The following is a 24,835-nucleotide window of genomic DNA, read 5'->3' as shown; positions in this document are numbered from 1 at the left end:
ACACGCCCCTCGACCCCCATCTCGTCGTTTTCGTGAAGGCGAGAAGCTGCTTCTTACCATAATTCTCCACTCGGGGGTGGAAGACGAAGGAATTAAAAAAAGAAAAAAAAGAAGAGAGACAGAGAGAAAGAAAGAGAGAGAGAGAGAGAGAGAATAACTGTGCCATTCATCCTGCAAAGGCGCGCTGACTTCATCCGAGCCAAAGTCCTGCCATGCTGAACGGCCCAGTTTGAGGGCACCGGAGTGATCAAGTCCGTATTGAACGTCATCCTTTTGCCTTTATCGGTGAGTCCGGTCGGGCTGCTCACGCTCACGCACGCGCGCGCACGCACACCTTTGTGAAACATGTTACATAACACGATAACAAATTGGAATGCAATATTGTGCTCTGGAGTCATTCTGTCGAGGATCCTGCAGACTGTTACAAACGGGCTCTTTTTTTTTTTTGTTTTTTTTTTACACCAGTAGGGTTGATTGTAGGACTGTATATTTTTCAGGTACCAAGAAGGTGTCCTGTTCCCTATAGTTGTAAAAAGGCATGTGTTAAGGCAGTTTCTTTTAAAGGGGCATATCACTGCAGCTCTAATTATATATGAATGTACTTTCATTCATAGAGAGCATAGACCCTCAAAGCATATTTAGGTCAGCATGCACTTGGGTGTGGATTGTTTGGCTTTGCACGTAAAGTAATTACTCGCCACGCCTAAGAGTTATGGAGTGGGAGCATCTCGACTTTTTTTTTTTTTTTTTTTTACGAGGGCATGACCTTCCTTCTCAGTTGTATCACAACTGGATAGTTGTGAGGCGATTCTGCCGCCAACGGTAAACACAATAGGTTGTATCTCAAACAGCCATTGTTGACGTTTTCTGTCACCAATCTTCCTTCTCAACGCCGTGTTTATCTTGTTGCCCAGATCGGTGCACAAACAAGCCAATTTTGAGTCCTGCCTCAGCGTGTGACAGATCCCCACAGTCTGATCCGCCTTCGCTGCTGTTTATTGTCCGATTCTGTGAGCTGGCACACACGCATGCTTCGTGCTGGCAGCGGCTGAATGCCAATGTGATGTCTTTTCGACTACGCATGCATTCAGATTTAAATTCCTCGGCCATTCTCACATTTTATTTCACTTGCTGTCTTCAAAAAATATATTTTGGGTAGTTTTTTTTTTTCACTTCAAAGCGTATCGTGTATTTGTGATGTCACGCATTTGACTTAATCTCACTGAGCTCAAAACGTTTGAGTTTGCTTTCGTTTTGTTTTGTGTGTTTTTGTATTCCTGCAAGCTTCCAGAGAAGGTGAAGAGGAATAGTGGAATAATGACTATTAAACTGCCACATAAAAAAGAGTCAGGCTCAGTGCAATATAAGCAATAAAATTTATTCGGTATCCAAAAGATTTTATTATTTGCAGCAATACCCATGATGTTGAAAAGAGTACTAGATAAAAACCTATCTTTGGCATTTTGGAAGGATATGTAGTTTTACTTTATTTTGGTTTCATTTTCCTCAAAAAGTTCCTAACAGTCAGGAATACTGAGATGTTACCTAAAACACTTCCTGTTTAGTTAGAAGTTTTATGATTGCATCATTTTTTTTTTCTTTTTTGGTGAATATGGTGAGTGCATCGTTTAAGCGTCTTTAATTGAATTCATTAAGCCCTCCATGTTGAACAACCTCGTTTAACTGCGTGTCTTAAATGTTCGGGAATGATTCCACTTACTCATTCACTGGAAGTTTCTGGATACCCTCATTAGTGGAATTAGTTCCAGGTCTCTGCTTCCCTACTCCGTGGGTCACTTCAGTGGCTAAAGAGGGGGTGGATTCTTTCCCATGAAAAGCTACGCTTTGTGGGGATTCCATTATAAAAAAAAAAAAAAAAAAAGAAAGGAAAGGGGGAAAAAAACCCCCTCTCAGGCAAGGAATGAAAGGGAGCGCTGGTTGGGATTCTAATCAGCACATACCAGTCACATCCAACAGCTTTGGGAAAGCAGTCAGAGAAGCAATGCCCACCATGTCCGCTTTAGCAAGATTTTGAATCCACTTGACATGAAATGCATGCATACGCAACTGTGCTGTCCGTTTTGGTAGTTCCTCACAACTAATAGAGCCCGGACTGAAAGTTATGTGTGTTGTTAGAGGATTGCAGAAGAATGTTGACCTGCGGACCCTGACTTAAAAAAAAAAAAAAAAATTACAAATATATGACATACATTTGAATTACTTTATTAGTTTGCCTCTCCCAAGTGTAAAAGAGAACAGACTTGCTTCTAACTGTATGTGCAAACAGAACATATTCAACCGATCATCACTGAAGTCAATGCTAAGCTAAAAAAAAATAAATAAATAAAGTAGTAAAAAAAGTATTAACCATTCAGCCGGTTATTTATCGTTATTTACAATATTGCTTTTGAGACTTGAGTTTTTTTTTTTGTCGTCAAACATGACTTGCCTACAGGACACGCATGTAGACAGCGCTTTACCCTCCAGCACAAAAATTGACTTTTTCTGTACCCCTATTTCTGCGCAAAATCTAGAATGAAAATTTGTTATTTTTGGGCTAAACATTTGAAATTCTGTAAAAAAAAAAAAAAAAAAAAAAATTGCGATTGGAATGAGGTTTTGAACAGTCTTGATATAAGACAATTCAAGTATCCGAGCAAGCCGAGATTAATTAGTTATCAAATTATTGTCATAGAGTATAAAAAAAAAAGCTCAGTTACAGCCATGTCTTTTTTTCCATAAAAAAAAAAAAAAGATTTCGTTGAGCAATGGTCCCCAACCTTTTTTCAGCCACGGACCGCTTCAAACTAGTTGATAACTTTAGCGGAATTTTGTTTGCCGCACATTGTGCAGAGCGGGCTTCGTACGTGGTTTGTTTTTGACTCATATTGCTAGCTCGTGAGTTTAACATTGTGTAATACGAGACAATTAGCGTTTTGACATGCGTCAAGAGTCGACCTTAAATGGATTTAACAGAGAGAAAATGGTCACTTTATCAAACTAAATCAATTTCAGCCTTAATAAAGAAACTCTAATTAGTGCAAGTTTTTTATTTTCTTTCATCAATGCGCCTCGGTCCGCTGGTTGATGGTTGGGGACCACTGTCGCAGCGCACATTTGATACCAGTAATTAAACAGGGATGAAAATTGAGAGCAAAATATTCAGCATGAAATTGACGCTAAGAATTTGCGAATATTTTACTGATTGGGATTATTTTGTATTGATAGCCTACAAGTGATTTTCCTCCCGACTGTGATTGTCGTACCGCCTTTGAACAACTTCTCGACACACAAAGGCACGCTCGATTACAGTCATGGTTACGGTTTCTCTTCTAAACTGGTTTAGACAAGTGGTTTTCATCCAATTGATTTGTTTACTTTCGACTTTATGACTGTGTTAGCTTTGTTTTATGAAACATTGATGATGCCCGGGGTGGGGGTAGGAGGGATCTAATTTTAAGTCGTATCTAATCACATAGCAGAAAAATATCTCTCAGAGGATTAGAAAAATAAATGACGGGGATTTGACAAGTTCTTTGGTCTCACCTCCCTTTTTAATTTATCAATATTTAATCAAAGCAAACTTCTCCTGAAAGCGCCGACAGGACTCAAGAGGCTGAATGTGTATTGAACCTCCTCTCTTGTCCTTTACCTTCTCACGAAGGTTTGTCGGAGAAAAAGACACATTTTCAAAATGGAAGAACAGCATTCATCATTTTTCAGAGACGTGTTGATCCTGTGTCAGAGTCAACTAACTATTCCGAATTGCAGCTTTGAAAAAAAAAAACATTCCCAAGTCAGGCTATGTCAGAATGTATCAGCCGAAAGGAGTGGCCAGAGCTTCCCTTCGCTTTGCTAAGATCTTTTTTTAACCTGAGGCCTGTAAATCATTCAGATCCATCTGGGTTGGGGAGGAGAACACAGATGTCAAGTTTGAGAGAATTTTAAGATGTCCATCTCAAATCTTTTAGAAATTGTGACGTTGGATAATTTTTTATCCTTTACCAGTGTCATTTTTTTTTAAAAGCATGATTTCGATTATTTGGTGCGTTCCATTTATCGGTTATGAAATTTTTCAAATAGCAGGAATTTAAAGTTGAGAATACTGAAAAGTAACACTTGGTTGGAGGTCAACCAAGTACAAAATTCCGTCAATAGGGCACATCAAGTGCTCTCTTCTATCCAAGTCCTTGAAAACGACAATTTTAATGATCTCTGCATCACCATATTTTCTATTTTCCCGCAGTAGCTGCGCGGCACAAACCTGCTGTCAGTTGAGCGTCTCAAAGGCTTGAGGATGTCACGCTTGAGAGGCGACAAACTGCCAGGTTACTCAACTCCGACAAACGGAGGTATCAAAGCGAAGCACTGACCCATTTGTGTCAGAATCGACTTTGCACAAGGTGGGAGAGCAAACACAGAGGTCCTATTTCATATTCAGTAGTGAACCTGAAAATGACAAGGTTCCGTTTGTTCAGCAGAAACTTCTGCCATCATCTCACCTGTCGGCATGTTTGCCGAGAATATAAATGGGTTATTTTTCTTCTGACATGATATCACTCCAGCTATGCATCATGATATTCTTTCAAAATCCAAAAATCTTGACGCATGGAATTGTATCAGGGGGGATAGGCGTGAGGTGCGTAATGCTTACAAACATTCTCTGTCGCAGGTTGCATAGTACATTATTTTACTCAGAAAGTGATACATATTGATTGTCTTGGAAGTGTCTGATTCGGAAAACAATCACTTCATTCAACTATACAGTATGTACTGTGTCGTCCCTTCAAAAAAAAATCGAAAAAGATCGTAGTTTACCCAGTGACCTAGGAAGAACGTTCCTGATTTTTAATGTTATTGGAAGAAGGCCAACCAGAGATTGTTGCTTTAATTGATGTGTGTGGAACAAGAATGTAAAACCATCTACATGCATCACCTGAAGGGACGGTTCTCAGATTTTCCGATTATGTGGTGCCTTTATCAGAACAAAAAAATTCGATTGACTGAGATGCGTGATCTAATTGGTGTCTGGCACAGCTTTAGTCCATGGTACTTTAACAAAGATGTCAAGTTCTCGTCTATTTTTTGCATCTCTTCAGCAAATAGCGTTCAGGAATTTTTCGGTGAGATCCGTGTTAGTCTTTACTATTCATAAAACAGTAAGCATTCACATCTGTATTTTTGCTCCGCTCGAGCACAGTCTATTGTCATGCGGAAAACGCTACGTAATATTTAGTCGGTGTCAGTGTCATTTCCGTGGCGAGGGGACAAAAAGATGAACAAAAAAACACCTCGACAAAAGTAATAGAAAACAAATGTTAGATAAATCACAGTTTAAATAAAAACTGATGGAATGAAGAAATACAAAAATGACAATATCCTTCATATTCGCTTGGGAAGAGGATAAAAATAAAATGTGAGCACAGAGGAGAAATTCCCAAACTAATTAACAAGAAAGCAAGCAAAACGTGAGCTCACTGAAATAGAGAAGTCTTTAGTTTGACATTTGCACTCTACCGCAAGCAGCTGCACCTAAAAAGCAGCTGATAGTCAATTCACGACAGGTGCGGTGCAGGAGGCACCGCGCTCCAACACTCACCCACGCAGTGAAGCACTAAAACACAAAACACAGACATAACACGTTTATTCGTTGGGCAGATAGCTCACAGTAACACGACGACGAGAGGCAAAGCGTTCTTGCTTCAAGCTGTTTATTTGCCAGCAACGTTCATTCATTTTAGAATTAGAATTAGAAATCCCTTTATTGTCATTGTACTCAAGTGTGCAACAAGATTTTCAACGATGCATCACCGCCATTATCATTCACAGCCATATATTCTTTCTGTTATGTTATTACTATGTAATTACTCAGTCAAATTAAAAAAAAACAAAAACATATTGATCGCATGTCAAATATGTCATGTTATTCAGGGTTCATCGGACACTAATCTGTGTTTTAACCATTCTCAGCGTGTCGGTTTGATATTAGTCTGCTGGGGTGCCCCGTAACCGCAATTTAATGCCCTCTTTAGGAACAGGTTGTCCTTGAGGTTGACAAGCTACTGTATGTGTCGCACTGCACAATAAGTGAGTGGGCAGCAAGTTTAGAGTAAAGGGGGCAAAGCTCTGCTGTACATCCAAAACAGGATGTTAAGGTACTAAAAAAAACATATTTAAGTTAAACTTGTTTGGACAAAGAATGAGTCATCAAGTGGCTTTTTTTTTTTTTTTTTTTAACCTAAACGACCGCCACCTGCGTCGATATGTTTGTGACCCAGATGGGTGTTTGTCTCCTCTCTAGTCTATAAAGTACAAGAGTTCACCGCCAGCCTGGGCGCAAATGAGGGGCTTGTACGCTATTAGAGTAGCCCAGGAGGAAGAGAGTGAGAATGACTCCCATTTCACTCCTGACAGATGAGATCGAATTTCATACGAGCACTTATGTGGAGTGAAGATGGATGGGATTGAATTTCGGAGCAAAGAAACATATCCCACGAGAAGCATGTAATCAACATCAATCCAGGACGGCGCCCTTTTGTTGAATAATAGAATTCATTGTCTTACAGAAGTAGAAATTAGAATAAAGTCCTTGATGAACATGATTATGTCATCGTATCAACCTGAAAGACATCTATCGTCCGTGCCTCCGAGTCAATGTGATCTGGAAGACACAATTATAAATATATATATATATTTTTTTTTAATTAATTTTTTTCATTTATTTTAGTGTGGTCAAGTGATTAAATTAACTAATTAATCACAAAATTGATTGCGATTAATTTGCCTTTTCCGTCAACAATTTTCTACCAAACTTTCAGTATTTACTTCAATAAAATCTTGGAATTAACGTTGTTGGTCCTTCCCTCTGGAATGACCTTCCATTAAATTTTAGGCAAGCTCCCTAACTGTCTCTTTTTATAACTTGTTCTGAGACGCATTTTTATTATTTGGCTCTCAACTTGAGACTGTTCTCTGTTCTGCTATTTTCAGGAGTCTCCCGTAAATGTATTAGCATCATTCATTTGTATTTTAATTGACTGCTTTCACTGTCTTTGTTATTGAATTATTGCTACTTCGCGTTATACTATTTATAAAGCGCTTTCTTTCAGCTGCCACTGTAATTAAATGTGCTTTACAAATCAGTTGCTGTCAATCTACCCAAACACAACAAGAAGGTATTCACAGTTACAAAAATAATTAAAAAAAATGTCTGGACCAATTTTGAGCAATATGTAGGGATTTTAATTTCCTCAATATTTGTTGTAGTTTGCATCATTCTTCAAGAAGTGTTATTTTTCAAAAACGCCTCCCAGCACTGAAACAACTCAAGGTGTTAAATCCCAGCTGAGTTTGGGCGAGGAGCCCGGTATACTCTGGACAATCAATCGCAGGGTACATATAGAGAGGCAAGGCTCACATTCACAACTATAGGCAATTTAGAGTCCCCCGTTGATCTAAAAAGCATGTTCTCGGATTGTGGTGAGGAGGCCGCAGTACCAGGAGAAAATTTCAAAACCTCGCAAGAAGCCCACACGAACTAATAACTGTGCTGACTGGAATTAATCAATGCGATTAATCTTGAAATGTGCAGATGCTGTGTATCTGTAATTTTCAAGGTTCAATAAAGAGAAGGGCAAAAACGTTTCTCTTCTGGGATTTCTTTAACTCTGATTAAATAGCTGACTTCACCAGGGGATGTTAATTTGCATATTTTGACCTGCAGGTTAAAGATAGCTGCGGCGAAGGGAACACCAATAGTTGGAAATGACTTTGAGGAACAAACATCAAATTGAGCTCCTCTAAACTATTTCGATAGAAGGCACTTTATTTATGAGTAACACAAGAATGATGTCTAAATAATGGATTTTGAATCTTGATATTTTTCGTATCCTACAATGATGACAGTGAATTGGCCTCCAAAGCTGAATATGCCACGTGTCAGCAGTTGTTGAGGAGATAGAGCAAGCATTTCAAAAGATTTACGCCGTAGAATAAATTAAGTTTATTTCCCCAATGTCACAACTGCAGAGTATTTGAATCAGAATATAATCAATTTGACGTACCGTCGGGAATAGATGTATGCTTGCAATTTGTATTGACAGATATTAATTGTTCTATCGACAAAGTACTTAACTAATTGCATAGTCATAAAAAAATTCACCATTTCCTCATGACCGTATGTGGGAAATGCTGCACTTAAAAACATGGAAAGACATTCCAGCATTGTATGTACCAAAAAATCTTACCAAAGAATTATTGACTGTTGTGTTACTTGGTGGAGTCGGTTGCCATTAGAATTTTTCAGAATTTAAAATAAAAAAAAAAAGAAAAAAAAGAAAAGGCAATGCCATTAGAAGAAAACAAAATTTTCTAATTATGGCAAAAAAAATAATCTTTCCACATCTGCAACAGGTCTCGACATTTTTATTTTTTTTTAAAGATCTGAATCCCTCTGGGGATTTGGCCATGCAAAAATAACAGCTGGCAGTGATAATAAGGTGCCTGAAAATAATCTAACTAACCATTATTGTTCAAATAATGCTTCTCTATTCATACAATTCCTGATTGAAATCTTGCGAGAACACGTTGCTCAGCGACCAGAATAGTCTCTTGTGTTTGTTGAGACGAGCACAATTCCCGATAACTCCGTTTGATTACCATCCGAAACACGTGCGACTATTTCAGTTTATCATGTCATTTTGGAAATGAAAGAAGCAATCTAGGGCAGTACTGCTGCGAGGGAAAATGAAGGAGTAGACGTTTCTTTAGCTTTAAAGACAGGAAATGAAAAAGCAAATACAACTGAAAGCATGGCGTAAAAGTGCATAAATGATGCTATGTTTTATTTTTTTTTTAAATGGATCACAGATGTCTTTACTATGTGAGCCCCCTCAGGCTTTTTAAGCGTACTCATGCAAGTGTTCCTTCCTCTCTCCATCTGCGTGCAGCCATGGGTGTGCTCATGTCAAAGAAGCAGCCGGTGGACAAGGTGCAAAGGTGCACCGCTGTGGTCTCGGCCTTCCAGTCGGGCATCAAGGACCGCGCGGCACTTGTCAAGCAGGCCGACGGAGACGCGGAGGACGGCGACGTGCCAGCTAAAACCTCAACCGGGGCTGAGGAGAAGAACACCGAGGACGAAGAAGGAGGGCAAACGGAAAGTGGCGGCGGCCCGTCCGCAGCCCAGCAGGCCTCGGTCAACCAGGAGGCCTGGTCCAGGTTACGAGATGGGAAAGGGGTGGAGCCGGAAGATCTGAAAAAGAGTCATCAGCTCACGCCGCCTGCTTATGTGCGGCCCAAAAGGGAAGCAGATGACGATCAGCCTTTGGAAGTCGAGCTGGCCAAAAAAGAGCAGGTAATGATAAATAGCGTCCGTCCAATCAAAAAAGTCGATTCCACTCATTGGTAGAGTGTGCATGAAAGCACAAAGTTGACACGCATTAAATCCCAGAGGCATGGGATTAAAAAGGTATTTGTACGATGTCAGTCACCATGGCAACAGCAGTGAACGATCCGTCGAAGCGATTCAGCGAGGAAATCTGAAGCTTTTCTCTTAATATTCTCGGGGAATATGAGAAAGTTGAAAAGTTCAAAAAGATCATTACATTCCAAACAAGCTGTGTGACTTCTGTGAGCACTCCACACAGGGCATCGAGGAGGAGCGTGTGGAGGTTGGGAGGTTGGGAGACTTGGGGGAGTAGTTCGCTTCGTTCATCTCGGCAAGGTGACCCCCGCATGCAAGAACGTGGTGGGAAGCACGTTGGAGCTCACGGGATCACGGACACCATTAGGTAGTGCATTTTCAAAGCTAAACACTGTGCTGAGAAATGTCACTCAGGGCAGGAATGAAAATAAAAACATTTTGAAAAGAGACAATTTAAGATTCAAAGCGTTCCCACACAGACCACAAGACGTTTGGCGTTGTTTTAGTCTGGAACTAATGACTAATTGTTGCATAAATTGGCAAGTTAAGTAGAACAAATGCTGCTTTTATTGTGGTGGTATTTTGTCTGAATATTGCACCCTTTTGTTGCTATAAATATTTTTTTTCAGGGGCATACTCTAATCAGGCGTGGGCAAACTACGGCTCGGGGGCCACATGCGGCCCGTTAAACGTTTTAATCCGGCCCGCCGAACTTGAAAAAAAATGAACTGAATAACCCTTGTTAATATTTTATTTTCTAAATACTGTGGTTATTCAAAGACAAATATATTGTTGTCATGCTTTAGTTCACTTTCATTTAAAATTAAATGTATTTTTTTTTTTTTTACCAAAACACTCCATCCATCTGTTCCTGGTCCGGCCCCTTTGTCAAATTTTAGAACCCATTGTGGCCCACCAATCAAAATGTTTGCCCACCCCTGCTCTACATTGTCAGTTTGACCGCATTTACCATGCTGTACTTCTTTTTATTTAACACATACAGTCTGCATTTAATTGGTTGAGAGCTCTACGTTCGCTTTATTGAAATATGGTTTTGGCCACTTTCGAAGGTTTGGACAGTTCCGCGCAAATAAGATCCAATATTGGAGCGATGTAGCTGCGCCTGAGTGTACCGCTTGAAAATTTGGCGCATCTCTCAGTAGCACTTCAACAGTGGGAAGGAAATTGATTGAGTGTCTCTAACAAATAGGTTCCAATTCCCCACTTTTTGGTTAGTAGCGAGTCTTAAAGTGGCCACGTCCGGCCTTCAAAGCTCGTCGCCAAGTTCAAACAAACTGGCATTCAATTTGGCATATTTGTACAATTCCGCGGGAGCTCAGTCACCCAAAAGGATTACTGAGGGAAAATCATCCACGAGCCAATATTCCTACAGCAGAGGCCAAAACACAACACCCATCGGCAGCAGCTTGACTGGCTCATAACGCGACAGAAATCCCAGTGCGCCGCTCACATATTGATGGGCATGTGCGTTCCCATAGTTACCAAAAGATATTTGCATTTGTGTTAAATCTGCTCCTGAACAATCTTAGTCCCCCAGTCAAATATCGAATGCCATTTTCATGAGGACAGCAGCATCATTTTTTGAAAGTAAGGTCACGAGGGCAGTCGTAGGTGTTGTGGTCAAAGTGGCGCTTTTGGCATTTTAGAAGCGATAAAATTAATAAAAAAAATTTTTTTTTAATTTAAATTATTTTTATTTTGATGGGGTTTAATAGCCACGCATCACGTGGTTATTTTCACGAGTGAGACAGCCCGGTGGCTTTTGCATGTTAATGGAAGCAACAGGAAATTGTCAAAAGGAACACACCATTCCTATAATGAGCCAACAAACAAATAGTATAAATTCCTGGCGAGCTAATCTTTATCAACTGCATTGCTAAAGGCAGGGCAGGTCAACTACTTCAAATTGGAAGAACTTGACTTGGGCATAAAAATATTGGTGAAACAAGCGTCAAATTTGACTGTCTGCCTCAGTGCAGCTGCTATACCAGGTGGAGACACAGAAAGTCAGCAGGCTCTCGATGGACAAGCGGTAGTTTGCTGTACAGGTTGTATTTCCTGAGGACATCTTGACATGCAAGTCGGTCCCTTTTCAAAATAAAATATTTTTCAGCATCAAATAATAAATCAACTGTACCGGGCCGCGACTCAATTCTTTCGGAACCATGAATCGTCTAATTGATTCTTCATATTTCACTTCGCATTTTTCAATCCATTTCTTCTTCTACCTCAGCCACCGAGCGACGAGATGTGTGACGTGTGCGAGGTGTGGACCGCCGACGACCTGTACCCGTGCAGGATCTGCGCTCGAGTGTTCCATGACGGCTGCCTGAGGGAGTTGGGCTACCTTCGCGCTGAGGCCTTGCAGGAGATGAGAGACACCGCTCACACAGTCACCGGCTGGAGTTGCTACTATTGTGTAAGCGTCGTCATTGGTTGTTCTGAAAAGAGTTTCCATGACGTAAGACACTAAGAATACATAAAATTCATTTACGATGTCTTCTTGGCAAGCATAAGGAGTTGACGAGTGTATAGAGGGATGGAAGCTTTTAAACTATATAAATAAGCATTTCATTATTCTTTTTATCGGAGGGCAGCTCCGTTAGGGCTTAAAATGTTCATGTTGATCATCCCTGTATAATTATTTCTTGCTCTCTCTTTGCTCGAGTGATCCAGTGATGTGTTCGGCCCCTCAGCAAGAGTGTTCATTATGAAGCAATTTTTGAAAAGAATGATTAAAAAAAAAAAAAAACACACACTCCAAATTATTGTTCAAGCTCTTTTTGATTATCCAGCCATGTCCATGGTCTGGTTTTATTTATCATCATTGAGAGATATGCTTATAACCTGGCTGATTTATAAATTATGATTCAGCGGCTAAAACTGCTCCTTTTTTATCCTATTGGTGGCGCAAGTTATGAGAGCCACACACGAGCTTCATCTGCAGGGTCACTTTCACACTTGTCCAAAATACGATCAATTAATTCCTGAACGTATTCTTTCTTAAACCCTAAAATTCTTTATTTTTTTCTTTTATTTTTTTTTTCCTTTTAGCACAAACAAATATTCAGGCTGCATGCAGAAACAAATGTCTTTACTGATCCCGCCCTCGCTCGAAAAATATTATAGTCGGTTTTAATTCCTGTTTTTGCTCAAGAACCCTTCACTGCGAAGTGGAGGCATTGCTGTGCTCCGTCAGCACTGGGAAATTAAACTGAATGCCAAATACACTCCGAGAGGCGGTTTAGGAGGGCTTTCAGCCACCCTGAGAAAGGACCCTGAAAGGTCCTCTGTCTTTTGTTGGATACTTCACTGAAAGAGGAATGCAGACCGGAAGACATTTGTGTTACAGTGACAGAGAGTGACGATGCTTTTAAATGTCAGTCTTTGGCCAGAAAGAAAAAAAAAATGTATTTGTGGCATTTGTGGCTTCAGATTCTCTCATCATCGTCATCATCATCATCATCATCGTCCCAACCCAACCTTTGCTTCTGGGATGATTACAAAATGCCAATTCTTGTAAATGAGAGAGTCTGCTATGTGTTTAAAAGAACGAAAACAGAAGGCATTTGCGATGCCGTATTGAAAAATCAAAATGGATATTTTTACTTTTTTCTCCTTTCTATGAAATTAAATGTTTTATTTCAATTATTATTATTTTCACGTTATAATTATTCGCTTGGGTGCTTTTTAATTATAATTTTTTCCCTTTACAGTCTGATATGAAGTCTAAACACTGGATAGATTTTATTTATGTGACGCATATTGACATCAATGTGACTGATATTTATTGTTCTGCAGGCACAGTTCCACTGGCAGGAACAATTTAATGTTTATGCGCCTGTGGATTAAAGATAAGGAGGAACCGTTTGACAAAGTGAAAATAACAAGGAAAGCAGTTCCCATATAATTTATAGAATGTCAAACACTGGATAAAATTCAATTTTCAATTTGTTGTCGTGAGTACCAAGTTGAAATTTTTATGAAAAGACAAACACTTGCATGGGTGCTGAATGACTGCACAACACGACACAAATGCTACACTGAAAAGATGATATTTTGCAATATGAATTGCGATCAAAGGATCCGTTAATTATGTCTTATGCATAATAGTTTTCATAATAGATCCTCCCTCTAATTCAGTAAACCGAGCCTCTTGCTTAAATATTTTTGACCCCTGCAATCTATGGACCACTAATATTATTTGGCAGACAAGCGCAATCTGGTCGAGTTGCCACAGAAAGGGCTGCGCCACTGTGGGAGTGGTCGCAGCCAATTAAACGACTTCTTTCATTCCCTTCAAATGCTTGCATGTGATCTGGACGACTGCGCAACATAACACTTAAGTGAAAAACAAAAACTAAACAGAGAAACACGCATTTAGATTACAAAAAAAAAAAAGCACAGACGTAACTGTCAGAACATAACAATGGCGTGCCAGAAAAGCAAACTACATCTTTGTAAATGAAAACTTTATTCTTAGCTTTATTTTGAGGGAGATGTAATTCTTTCTTTGTGGAATGAGAATGGCATGTCTAAAATCGATGTGGCCAGATATTTCTTGCTGCGATTCCATTGTTGCAATTCATGGCCATTTCTCCAAAGGTCACAATAAAGTGCTCGGTTCCACAAGTGTTAATTCCAGACACACCGTCTTTTAATCAATACGTTGCTTGCTAGTGGCAACCAATTCCTTGCATCTTCCTGAACGAGCTCAAGCGCTGAAACTGTATTAAGGGTTGGCCTGGACTCGGTACCACAATTTAAGGCTAATGGAGGTTATGTTACCGATTCTTTTCATCATCTTGAAAAATACAGCTCAAGCAGTGCGTTCATTACTCTCCGTGACACTTTCATTTGCTGCCGCCGAAGCTTTATTCAGTCCACTTTGAATAATGTCGCAGTTACTTGATCTAGAGCTCAAGGAGAGACTCAAACCGCAAGACGAGACCACTTTACACCTCGCTCTTTTATCTTTATATCGGCTTCCTGTTAGTTTGCAAATTCATTTTTAGACTTTTTTTTTTCTTTTAAGTAGGACATACTTCCAGTGAAGGATTTTGATATGTATAAATATAACTCACACCTCTTTTTAATCTTTAAATGCTGCTTTATTATTAGTCATTGTCTTATTATATCACATTTTGACTGATGTGTAAAGCACTTGGAATTGCGTCGCTCTGTAAAAGAGGTGATCCAATGAACCATAAAATAATCCCGGCTGCACCTTTTTTTTTTCTTGCAGGATAATTTGAACCTACTGTTAACAGAGGAAGAAATGTACAGCCTTATGGAGACCTTTAAGCAGTGTAAGATCATCCCAGGTGAGTCCCTGAATTACCCTGGAAAAACTCTAAGTACATGTGACACAATTACGAATTTTAATAAGACTGAAGAGTCAGACTTGTATTCACTTTCAGGGGAATGAGGACGATATCTCATGAAATAATATTTAATGCTATAATTTTGAAATTTTATTTTATTTAATTTTTTTTACCTAGGTCTCATTATCCTGTAGTATTTTTTTATAGATCAGTGGTGGGACGAGACCTTTCTTTGTCTGAAATGTGTCACGGGAAGTTCATTATAATCGGAGAAATGTTCGCGGCGACTAATGAAGGTGTACAGTATGTCATTAATTATCCCTTGTCACCGTAGAGTCGTGCCTGGTATCAGACGAGTTGTTGCAGTACCACCACTTTGTATCCAAGCAGCAGTTTGACAAAGACTTGACCGATGAGCAAGAGGAAGAAGTCCTCGCCCAATTCACGGCCCTGGACCCTGAGAAAAAGGGTCACGTTGAGTGGTCTGACTTTCTCTACTTTGAATCGTTGGCAGTCTTGCGAAAGTTTCGCACTGAGGTAAGAGAAAATGTCATTTGGAATGCATTCATTTCATCATTTAGGTTAATTGTTTGTTCTCACAATTTTCCCCCCAAAGAAAAACAAAAAATTGCTATTGTCTCGGGCTGGTTATGGATTCAAATTTCCCAAATCAATTTGAGTCGATACCCAAGGGCCCGATTCAATTTAATTTTCCATTCACCATTCACTTTGATTGATTTTCGATTCAATCAAAGATTTTGCGCAGTACATATTTTGCTTTCGTATTTCGCAATCTCATAAGAACCAATGCTAGAATTAGTCCATCTGCTTTTTGCTATAATGAGGTACATTATTAAAAATATTAATATTTACATTGAGAGTTGAAGCCAATCCAGTTACATTAATGATGTACGTTTTATTTAACAAGACCTGATCAAAACAATGCTTCCGCCATTTTCTTTTGCTACGCTACTTTCGCATCGTGACAGGAGCTCACGTGACGCGTGAAGTCGTGTACATTTATGGGGAAAAAGACGTTATTAAAAGTATCGATACATGGTTCTATGATCTGATATCGGGCTATGATAAAGGAAAATGTATTCAAATCTATATATAGATTTATGATATTTATTGTTGTTGTCACATTTTGTCTAGCCTTTTCCCATCAGATTTCTCTGACTTAATGCTATTCACATTGGTGTAACGATGTACAGAAAATAAAATAAATAGAAATCATTGGCAGTGTTGTGGTCTACTGCACAAAACCATCGCAATGTCCGTAGGTGTGAGTGTGAGTTGTGAATGGCCAACTGAAAGAGTTCTGGAATGTTGCCCAGTGATTGACTGTAAGTCAAATCGGATAAACTCTAGTTTACACACAGCAGAAAATGGAGGAAAGCATGGCTGGATAGATTTTTTTTAAATTGAATTTAAACTGCTAGCAAATGCCCGAACAGGATAAAACCGTGTTTTCGCATTCTAATATCTTCCCCTGCATACACGTGTCAAATGTCATGATGTGATTGAAGATCCCATTTGCGTCCCCCCTCTAGAATTCACTCGTGCGCCTGCTGACTGCAAAGGAAAGAGACACTGCTCGGTTAGTGTTCCTGGGTTTGGATTTGGATGAGGACGGCTTGATCACAAGAGCAGAATGTCGCCAGGCCCAGCAGTCGTGGTTCAACAAGCTCAGCAAAGACTCGCAGTCCTGCAACGTGAGGTGAGTGCACAAAATGAGAGGCTTCACACACAGTCAGTACTTTCGAAATTATTCATTTAAATGCCATCTTTGACTACGATCAGGAGACCAAAGTATTTCATCTTGTGTTCTTCGTATTTTATTCGATATTAGTGAGTTATAACAATCTTACATATTGGTAAATGTTGTAGCAATAGTTTCAACTTTAATGCGTCTCACGTTGACTTCTTTTTCTAAAATATATCAAATTCAATTAAATGACAGACTAAATTAATGATTCCATCAAACTTGGTACTGGTACTAATTCAATTATTTTTGCCTCGTTCTTACAAAAATACAGAAGCACCGTAATTTCCCGGGAGTTTTAGCCGTGTAATAGTTGATGAGAAAACATCATCTCATTACCATTCAGATCATGCCGCATTCAAGATTAGTGTGTTAAAAACAACTCGAGTCTTGCCCCATTGATCATTTTTGTTCATATTTATTATTTTACATGTCGTCCAGTTGAGCTTTAAAGATATCGATTGATTCTATATCTCCAAAAAAAAAAAAAAAAAAAATATATATATATATATATATTCTTTTAATTGTCATATATGCTGAAACTGTCTGTATGACCTGACAGTATAACCTCATGAAAAAGATCTTTGGAACAACCGTCCCTCTCCACCCCTATTTTATGCCTTCAATTTTAACTTCATTGTCATTATAAAACACACTGCGCCTTGACAAGAATAATCTGTCAGCGACGATAGAAGCAGAAGGTGTGACCGAGGGGTGTTGCTGTGCACACGCTAAAGCCTCACCGTGTCGTCGGGGACACACAGATGCCTCCATTTCCTTTGCCAAATTATTTACAATGTAGAATAAAATATTTCCACTTTTACCAATGCACTTATATTAAAGGAATTATTTGTTTTGTGGTGGTGGTGTTTCATTTATAGTGTGATTTTTATTTCTTTTTTTCTGCCTTAAATGTCAATTTATTAAATAGATAAAACAATAGGGTGTTTTTGTCCAGATATTTAACATTGTTCAAAGTCCTACAACTACATTAAAGAATGCACATTAACACCAGAATTTATTTGGATTTATAAGGCTGATCATAGCAAGTAATAGAAAAGTATCTGATGACGCTGTGTTAAAACACATCGGACATTACAACACAACTCAATGCAACTACAAAGCCATAAAGCTGCCTACACGTTTTTATTTAGTTTTTTTTACGTGCATTTAATGAATGACTTGACTGGACTGGACACGGTCGTAGAGACGGGCTTTGTTGCATTCATCCCTACTTTATTGATTCCTCATTCATTTGTCTCAAAACGCTTTCAGGAAACACGCTCGATATTGTGCAATATGAACTCTGCTTTTGTGGCTGACGACTGAACATTTATCACGTTAAGATCCACGGGGGGCATGATATGACATTCTCTAATTGGTTGATACTCACTGTTCGCCATCTTATTGTCTGTGGGTCAGTGGTGGAAAAAAAAATACATTACTTTAGTTCTCCAATATTCCGTTATATGTAATATCAAAAAACAGAATCCATACTTACAATATGACCTTTATTATCCTCAAACAAATATTTCAACTCAATCCTTGATTACGGATACTTCCACCACTGAAACCAACTTGCACGTGCTTCATCCACATGTTCTAATGTCTTATTTCACATGCACCATTCCATCCTGCTCACCCGTTGGTCATGTGACCAGACTTATGGGACTCTGCGCTCCTATGAATTGCGGGTGAGTGTGACTCAACAAGACAAAGCGTCGACACCTGAAGTACTCTCTCTCTCTCTCTCTCTGTCTACATTAGTTATCACGCACGCTCAGACAACCTTTCCATTTTTGACTCCTGACCAGAACGCGACAATAAGGGACTCAAGCAACCCCTTGAATGATGTTGATCATGAGGAGGGTGAGCCCTTCACATGATGAGCTCTTCTAATCTTACTTAAGGGTCATAGCAGGCATGTGAATTAAACGGAATGAAAGCGGGTACTCTAAATAGAGTGCACGTGAGTGCACGTTTGTTCGACACATAACGCTACCTTAATTTAGGATCATTAATTATCTATCCTGCCAAAAAAGGTATCATCACTTTTGACGGTTTGTATTGCATATGCATATAAAATTGAGGTTTTTTTTGTTTGTTTTTTTTAAAGGTCAGACGATTCAGACTAGTGATGACTCATACTTTAGGTGTGGGAGACTGTTTGGGTACTCAGTGAAAAGTAAGAGCGATATCGTGTTGTGTTTATATAACCTGGTTTGAAATAGTTAAGACATATTTTGAACTTTGGAAAGATAACACTAAATTGGTAAACGAAAGAAAAAAAACGGGTAAACACGTCACAGTGTCCCTGATTTTCCGTACAAATTCTGATCATGGCTGGCTTAAAAATGAGTCAAGCAAACACTTGACTGGGGGCTTTTGAATTTTGACAATCGCTTGTAATGATTTGCCGAGTGGTCTAAGGCGCCGCGTTCAGGACCCAGTCTCCCCAGGAGGCCTGGGTTCGAATCTCGAATTTCCCCATTGTGGGACTAATAAAGGCAATATTATATTATATTATATATTATAACCTCAGTTTTTTATATACTGGTAGTCAGAGATGGGCACTTGACCCTATTTTGCCGAGCTGTCCTCCTTCATCGTCCCTTCATGCTAACACTTAACCATCTTGAATTTTTGAGTTCACCACTTTCATCACAAGCATTAAAATCAAAATAGCATTCCCAGTTTACATGAAAGGATGCTTTTTTTTCTTTTATGTCTCATGCTAATTAATGATCTGTCTCTCTGTGTGTGTTTTTGTCTCTTATTTTCCGTATGTACGCAAGTATAAGTCACGTTGGGCCCATTTGTGAGAGCAGCCCTGCCAGTTCCAGCAGCGAACAAAGCAAGACTGATGATATTCGGTTTGTACACTTTCAGTTTGTGGATTTTAAAATTATCCAACCATGCACTTAGATGAAGACAACCTTTTAGTATTTTAACACCAATGAGAAACAAATCAAGAGCTGAAGATGTTTTGTTTTGTTTTGACAGAGCGAGAAGAATCATTTCCCAGTGTTTATTAATGTGTCAGCAGAGCTGCGTTTGTGTCACGCTAAAGTGTTTCTAATATTTTTGCCCCTGTCATAAATCTAATTGATGTGACTAAAATATCATATTTGACATCGCTCAGTGCGACGGAGCAGATGTTCTGCAAGTTGTCAGGCTAAATAAATATTCATCAGAGAACATTTTGACACATAGTCCAAATCAGACTTTTTACTGTGACAAATCACCAATAAAAAAAAGAGGGCAGGCACGTCATGATGATCTTGTGGGAAAAAAAAAAGAATGATTCTAAAAATAATCACCCCAAAATAAGTATGAGTTTTGTTTTTAATAAATGATGGCAAAGAGGTTCGAGGAACAATTGTTTTATCTTTATACACTGCTAAAATTATCACAAGATTTAAACTCATTTTTAGTATCTGGAAAATTTAATACACGGATGAAAAGCTTTTGCAGGCAATGACGATTAATGGTATTCTTTAAAACGGTTTTCTTATATTTTTAATATATCTTGCAGTGTATATAAACATCTTTTAAAAATTCAGGAATCGACTAAGCCCTCTCAAACCATTTTCCAATTTAGATCGATGAACTTTAATCCCATTTTAATTGTCAATGCCGGCACAAGCGAATGACTTGTAAATGAAGACAGTGGGCCAGTAATGTGTTTTTAATCTCGTCTTTGTTCAATAGGCCAACGCCATGGGCGGATTTTCTCAGGGAGAGTTCCATCTACATCTTGGCCGCACGTCCCAATAGTTCGGCCATGCACATTCGCCTTCCCCTATAGTCCAGGACCCTGCGCTATACCCGGCAGACAAAATGGGAGGGGGGTGGAGGAGGTGGGGGGGGGGTCGAGGATGTTCCTTATCGTCTGCAGGATGACAAGCAAAAACACCGCGAAGAAGGCATGCAGGATGAAGCGAAGAAGCGACCGCGGCTCAAGCGACTGACCTCAGTGGGATCTTGAAGCCAACAACAACATGAATGTGAGCGACAGGATGAGGAAGCAAGGCAGTCAGAGAGGTTTTGGAAACCTCGAGAGTGAAAAAGTACATGCATATGAACCTGTTTGGCTGTTTGCGCTTTTTAAATGACAAGCACTCATCTCGATGGCCCTCGGCTCCAACTAACCTCTCCGTGCGGGTACATTACTTTGACAGGCTGTTACTCTTTCAAGCATTAATTCCTTCGGGCCATATTATGTCTTTATGAGATTTCCTTGCTACTGTAATGACATTGTGTTGACTTGCTATCACACTGTTAATCACAGCACTCAGAGGCACGCGCAAAATTCCGTTTTTGGGCACACTTTGATCGTGGACAGGCATTTGTGAGGATGTTTACCTTGCAGGCAAGAGAACATATGTCAAACAGACGTATATGTGATAGAGCTGCTATACAAACTAGACTAATTTATTATAAATGCATTATAAATCGATATTTATTCGTGTATCCTCAGATGTACACTTCCCTTTAATCTTTCAATATTACTTTTTCCCAATGTAGTTTGAATATGGACGTGACCTAGTTTGTGACATGTATATATTGCCATTCATCACATTTGTTCCCGTTGTGCGACGAGCTTCATTTTGACACGGTGGAAACATCTGCGATGAAAATGCAAGACGGTGTTGAACAACCGTGACATCGGCACCGTTGAGACTTTTATGTTGAGTGCTGCGCGTGGTGAGTTGGGAAACCGGACAAATGTGTCTGTGAAAGTTTCGATGCACACGGTATTGGTACTGCAGCGACTAGCATAACAACGAAAGCTTTGTGTATGTGAGTGTGGCCTTGCAATTGAGTTTTAAAGCGAGGTCAGCTTTGTGAATAAATTATGATTGTGATCATGTGAGGGATGTCACAGTGCTAAAATAAATGCATGGCATTACCTCTCCTGGAGGGTCTTGTGTTTCTGTCTTCTCTCCCCCTTCGTGAATAAAATAATGAATACAAGGGCACGGAGTTTAAAATGAAAACCATGTGTCATAACAACAAGTCAAAAATCCAACTTTGCCTGATTACAGGTTTTTTTAGCGCCACGGTGAGTTAATAAAGGATTAATCTGACGCAGAGAGACGCTTCTGTAATTGGAAAGATATGAAATCTATGAATGCTGTAATAAAATAAGCAGAGTGAGTTTTTTTTTTTATTACATTCATTATCTTTGTACCTATGGGACAACTGGCGGCCTTGCATGTGCTGCAAAAAGAAAAACTGTAATAGTTGAAAAACAGCTGAAGGATGGATCACAGTGCAGACGCCACATAAAACCATGAGCGTGAACCAAAGGTGCACGCCAAGATCAAGTCCAAAAACCAAATACTGAGTACCAAAAAAAAAATGATGACTATACGACGGTAACAAACAAGAACAAATACTTATATACTAATACAACTAATACAACAAATACTATATATATATATATATATATATATATATATATATATATAAATATATACATACATACATATATATATATATATATAAATATATAATTATTTATAAATATATGTATATATATATATATATATATATATATATTTATATATATATATAAATATATATTTTCTGTCTACTTCTGTTTTTTTACCCTTTATGTGAATTGTTTGTTTATATGGTAAGCGTCAAAACAGGCGGACTGCCATGAATTTACAGGTGGTGGGTCAACAGGTGGAGGTTCTTTCCTCTTTGTCTGTTTTACATCATGTTGAGGTTGCGATGTATTTCACCATGCATACATTTTTGTTTTGCAGCGTGTCTGTACTGAATCTGCGAATCAACTCAAAAAGACAAGTGGCCAAATTGACGCATAGGATCAGTGGCACTTGAAACGCCGTAAATAGACAAAAAAAAAAATCGGAATTGGACATTTGTACTAACGGCAACATCTGTATGAGGCAAATGGCCTTTTATTGTGACCAAAGCAAGAAGGAAGCACAGCTGTGCAATGATCCTTCACTCTGATTAGCATCACCTGCCAGCTGGATTTGCTAACGCTAGAGCACAAATTACAAGCCTAAATGGCATCATGCTTGATTGTGCTGATTGTGCAGGGTGTGCACAACACAGACTACAAACGAAGAACCGGCCTTTTTGAATCCTTTCCATCATTTACAGCAAATAAATAAACAACTACTAAAAATCAAGTGACGTCGAGTGATTGATAATCTCACGTGTCACACTCGTATTGGAACTCCCCGAATTAAAACATAAAATCCTGATTGCTAAATTAGCATGGCCCCTGGATTTCTTTGTAATCCCCCAAAAGTAAAAATAAATCCAAAAAGGTAAATTACTGTTTGATTGAGGTTGATGCAAAGCACCTGCTGAGCCCTGCCCGGAGAATAATCCAGACACAACAGTAAAAGGGAGATAAAAAGAAGCAAGAAAAACGTTTAGAGGTCGCGTGTGGGAGGCAAAATCGTTTACTGAGCATTTTACACAATTATTTCATAACGCATTTAATGACGTTCTTCCTTTTGCTACATGAAATTTAGTCATTTGCAGAGCTGGGCACTTGACCCTTTTTTGCCAGTCAGTCCACCCGCACTTCGGCCATGATGTTGTTACCGTTCCGGCCTCGACCCTCCAGCCTTTTTCATAAAAATTGTCGCCCCCCCCAAAAAAAAAAAAAAAAAAACTCCGTGCATAACCGTAGAGGTTTATTTAAACATCATTAACTGGCTAATTAACTATTCAAATGATCTTACCTTATTACGGGCTTGTTATGGTGGCAAATGTTTTGTCAAACTGTAGCAGGTAAACATTTTGACTTCCCCTCGGTTCTGTCTGTCGTATTGCCCTCCTCGCTTAAGTTTAGCTGTTTTGCTTTTACGCAAGCATATTTAAACATTATTGTGTGCTTGTACAAAACACAGCACATTCATTATACGTAGCAATTGCCTGCAAAATACAAAATTAAATAGTAACACACAATCATCCAATTTGGGATTGTTCTTGTTGATAAATGTTGTAGCCCTAAGAACTCAATCTTCTGTGTTTTGATGAGCCCAAACAGCATGGGGCTGCTACGTCTTTACAACATATTGACACTAACATGATATTTTTAGAACCACCTCCACAAGAAAAAGAAAAAAAAAAGTCACATTCAGTACAACCATTTGCCTGTCGCACGCTGTGTCTGTGCAGGCAATTATGGCGGCCTTCGAACAAGCTCACATTCATTCTTTGGATGGCAAAAAGAAACACAGCTCTCATACTACACATGCAGAATCGCGGCTGGAATATGCAGTATTTTTCAGTTGGACCGATTCACATTTGATTGCATTCAAGTGGAGACAAACATGACAAGGAATAAATGCTCCGAGAAGAGAAGAAACATTTATAAACTGTCAGTAAATGTCAGCTCCTGAGACATTCTAAGTAACAGGGCCTTGTTAAATGTACTTTCATCTGTAGTCCAGTGAAGCAGAACCTTCTGACCTCCCCTTTTACTGCACTGCTGGACTCTTTTTTTCATTTAGCTCCTCATTATGAGCAAAGGCCCTCAGTTTAAACTTGGGTCTCGGGATGTTGGAGTCCGTGGGGGTCATCATTAGGTCCATTACATGTTAGTCCTGCAGATAGAAGAACTAGTATATGATATGAATCAGAAAATATGTTTCTCCCCCATCAATTATTACAGGCTTTTTCAGACAAAATGGAGGATGAGCTCTGCACACATTTAGGTGGACAAAACAACTCCTGACCATTACATTTTCTGACTTCCTTCACAATATTGTGGAGCCTTGCAATATGAGATTAATTAACACTTTCACAATGTTTTTTTATGAGAAAAATAGCACTTTAACCTGTTTTATAAAACCATATTTTACTGTCATGACAAAATGAAATAAAAAATACTTAATAGTATAATAATAGTCATTTGAATGGTCACTGTGCTGTTGCTTACATTGTCCACTTGGGGGCAGTATAAAACATACGGATATACGGTTAATCCACCCGTTCACCCATTTTTTTAACAGTTTATCCGTACTAGGTTCAATGTACGGTATATGCAGACGTCTGTAGGGTGGTGGGACGAACAACACTGGTGGGTGACGGCCTTGCCGAGCACAAGTGTGAAACCCTTGATGCGTGTATCGCTTAAGGAACAATAAAACACGTGATCAGTACAAGAAGCGTGTCGTTTGAACAAGCCGCGCTATATCGTGTTTATGAGGAAATAAACTGCAACAAAACAAACTGTGTATTTGTATTAAGTTCATTTTGTCTTCATACAATATTGTCCGGTGTAAATGAATCAGTCAAAAATATAAA

The 24,835-nt window shown here is 39.1% G+C and overlaps 1 protein-coding gene across 2 annotated transcripts; it reads left to right on the top strand.

Annotated features, from left to right (window-relative positions):
• On the top strand, window positions 1-21,449 carry phf24 (PHD finger protein 24). 2 transcript variants are annotated; one of them, XM_088282114.1, is made up of 9 exons: window positions 1-285; window positions 8,949-9,352; window positions 11,676-11,861; window positions 14,688-14,766; window positions 15,101-15,303; window positions 16,320-16,486; window positions 18,193-18,225; window positions 19,327-19,404; window positions 20,243-21,449. In XM_088282114.1, exons 2-9 carry the CDS (start codon window positions 8,951-8,953, stop codon window positions 20,337-20,339), a joined length of 1,245 nt encoding a protein of 414 aa, XP_088138240.1. In that variant the 5' UTR covers window positions 1-285; window positions 8,949-8,950; the 3' UTR covers window positions 20,340-21,449. The 2 variants fall into 2 exon arrangements, with proteins under 2 accessions (XP_088138240.1, XP_088138239.1); XM_088282113.1 differs by lacking the exon at window positions 18,193-18,225.
• Window positions 21,450-24,835: the final 3,386 nt, after the last annotated feature.

The sequence above is a fragment of the Idiotropiscis lumnitzeri genome, chromosome 18 (genome assembly GCF_059441095.1).
Source record: "Idiotropiscis lumnitzeri isolate Australia: NSW breed Sydney's pygmy pipehorse chromosome 18, RoL_Ilum_1.0, whole genome shotgun sequence".
In the NCBI taxonomy this organism is placed as follows: Eukaryota; Metazoa; Chordata; class Actinopteri; order Syngnathiformes; family Syngnathidae; genus Idiotropiscis; species Idiotropiscis lumnitzeri.
Note: the sequence above shows the minus strand (reverse complement) of the source record. Positions and strands in the feature narration are given on the sequence as shown.

What these genes read in the sequence shown, in the direction of transcription:
- phf24 (XM_088282114.1), top strand. Translation starts at nt 8,951, where the DNA reads ATGGGTGTGCTCATGTCAAAGAAGCAGCCGGTGGACAAGGTGCAAAGG. An exon ending in AGCTGGCCAAAAAAGAGCAG is followed by an intron (nt 9,353 to 11,675) that starts GTAATGATAAAT and finishes CTTCTACCTCAG; the next exon opens with CCACCGAGCGACGAGATGTG. An exon ending in GCAGTGTAAGATCATCCCAG is followed by an intron (nt 14,767 to 15,100) that starts GTGAGTCCCTGA and finishes TTGTCACCGTAG; the next exon opens with AGTCGTGCCTGGTATCAGAC.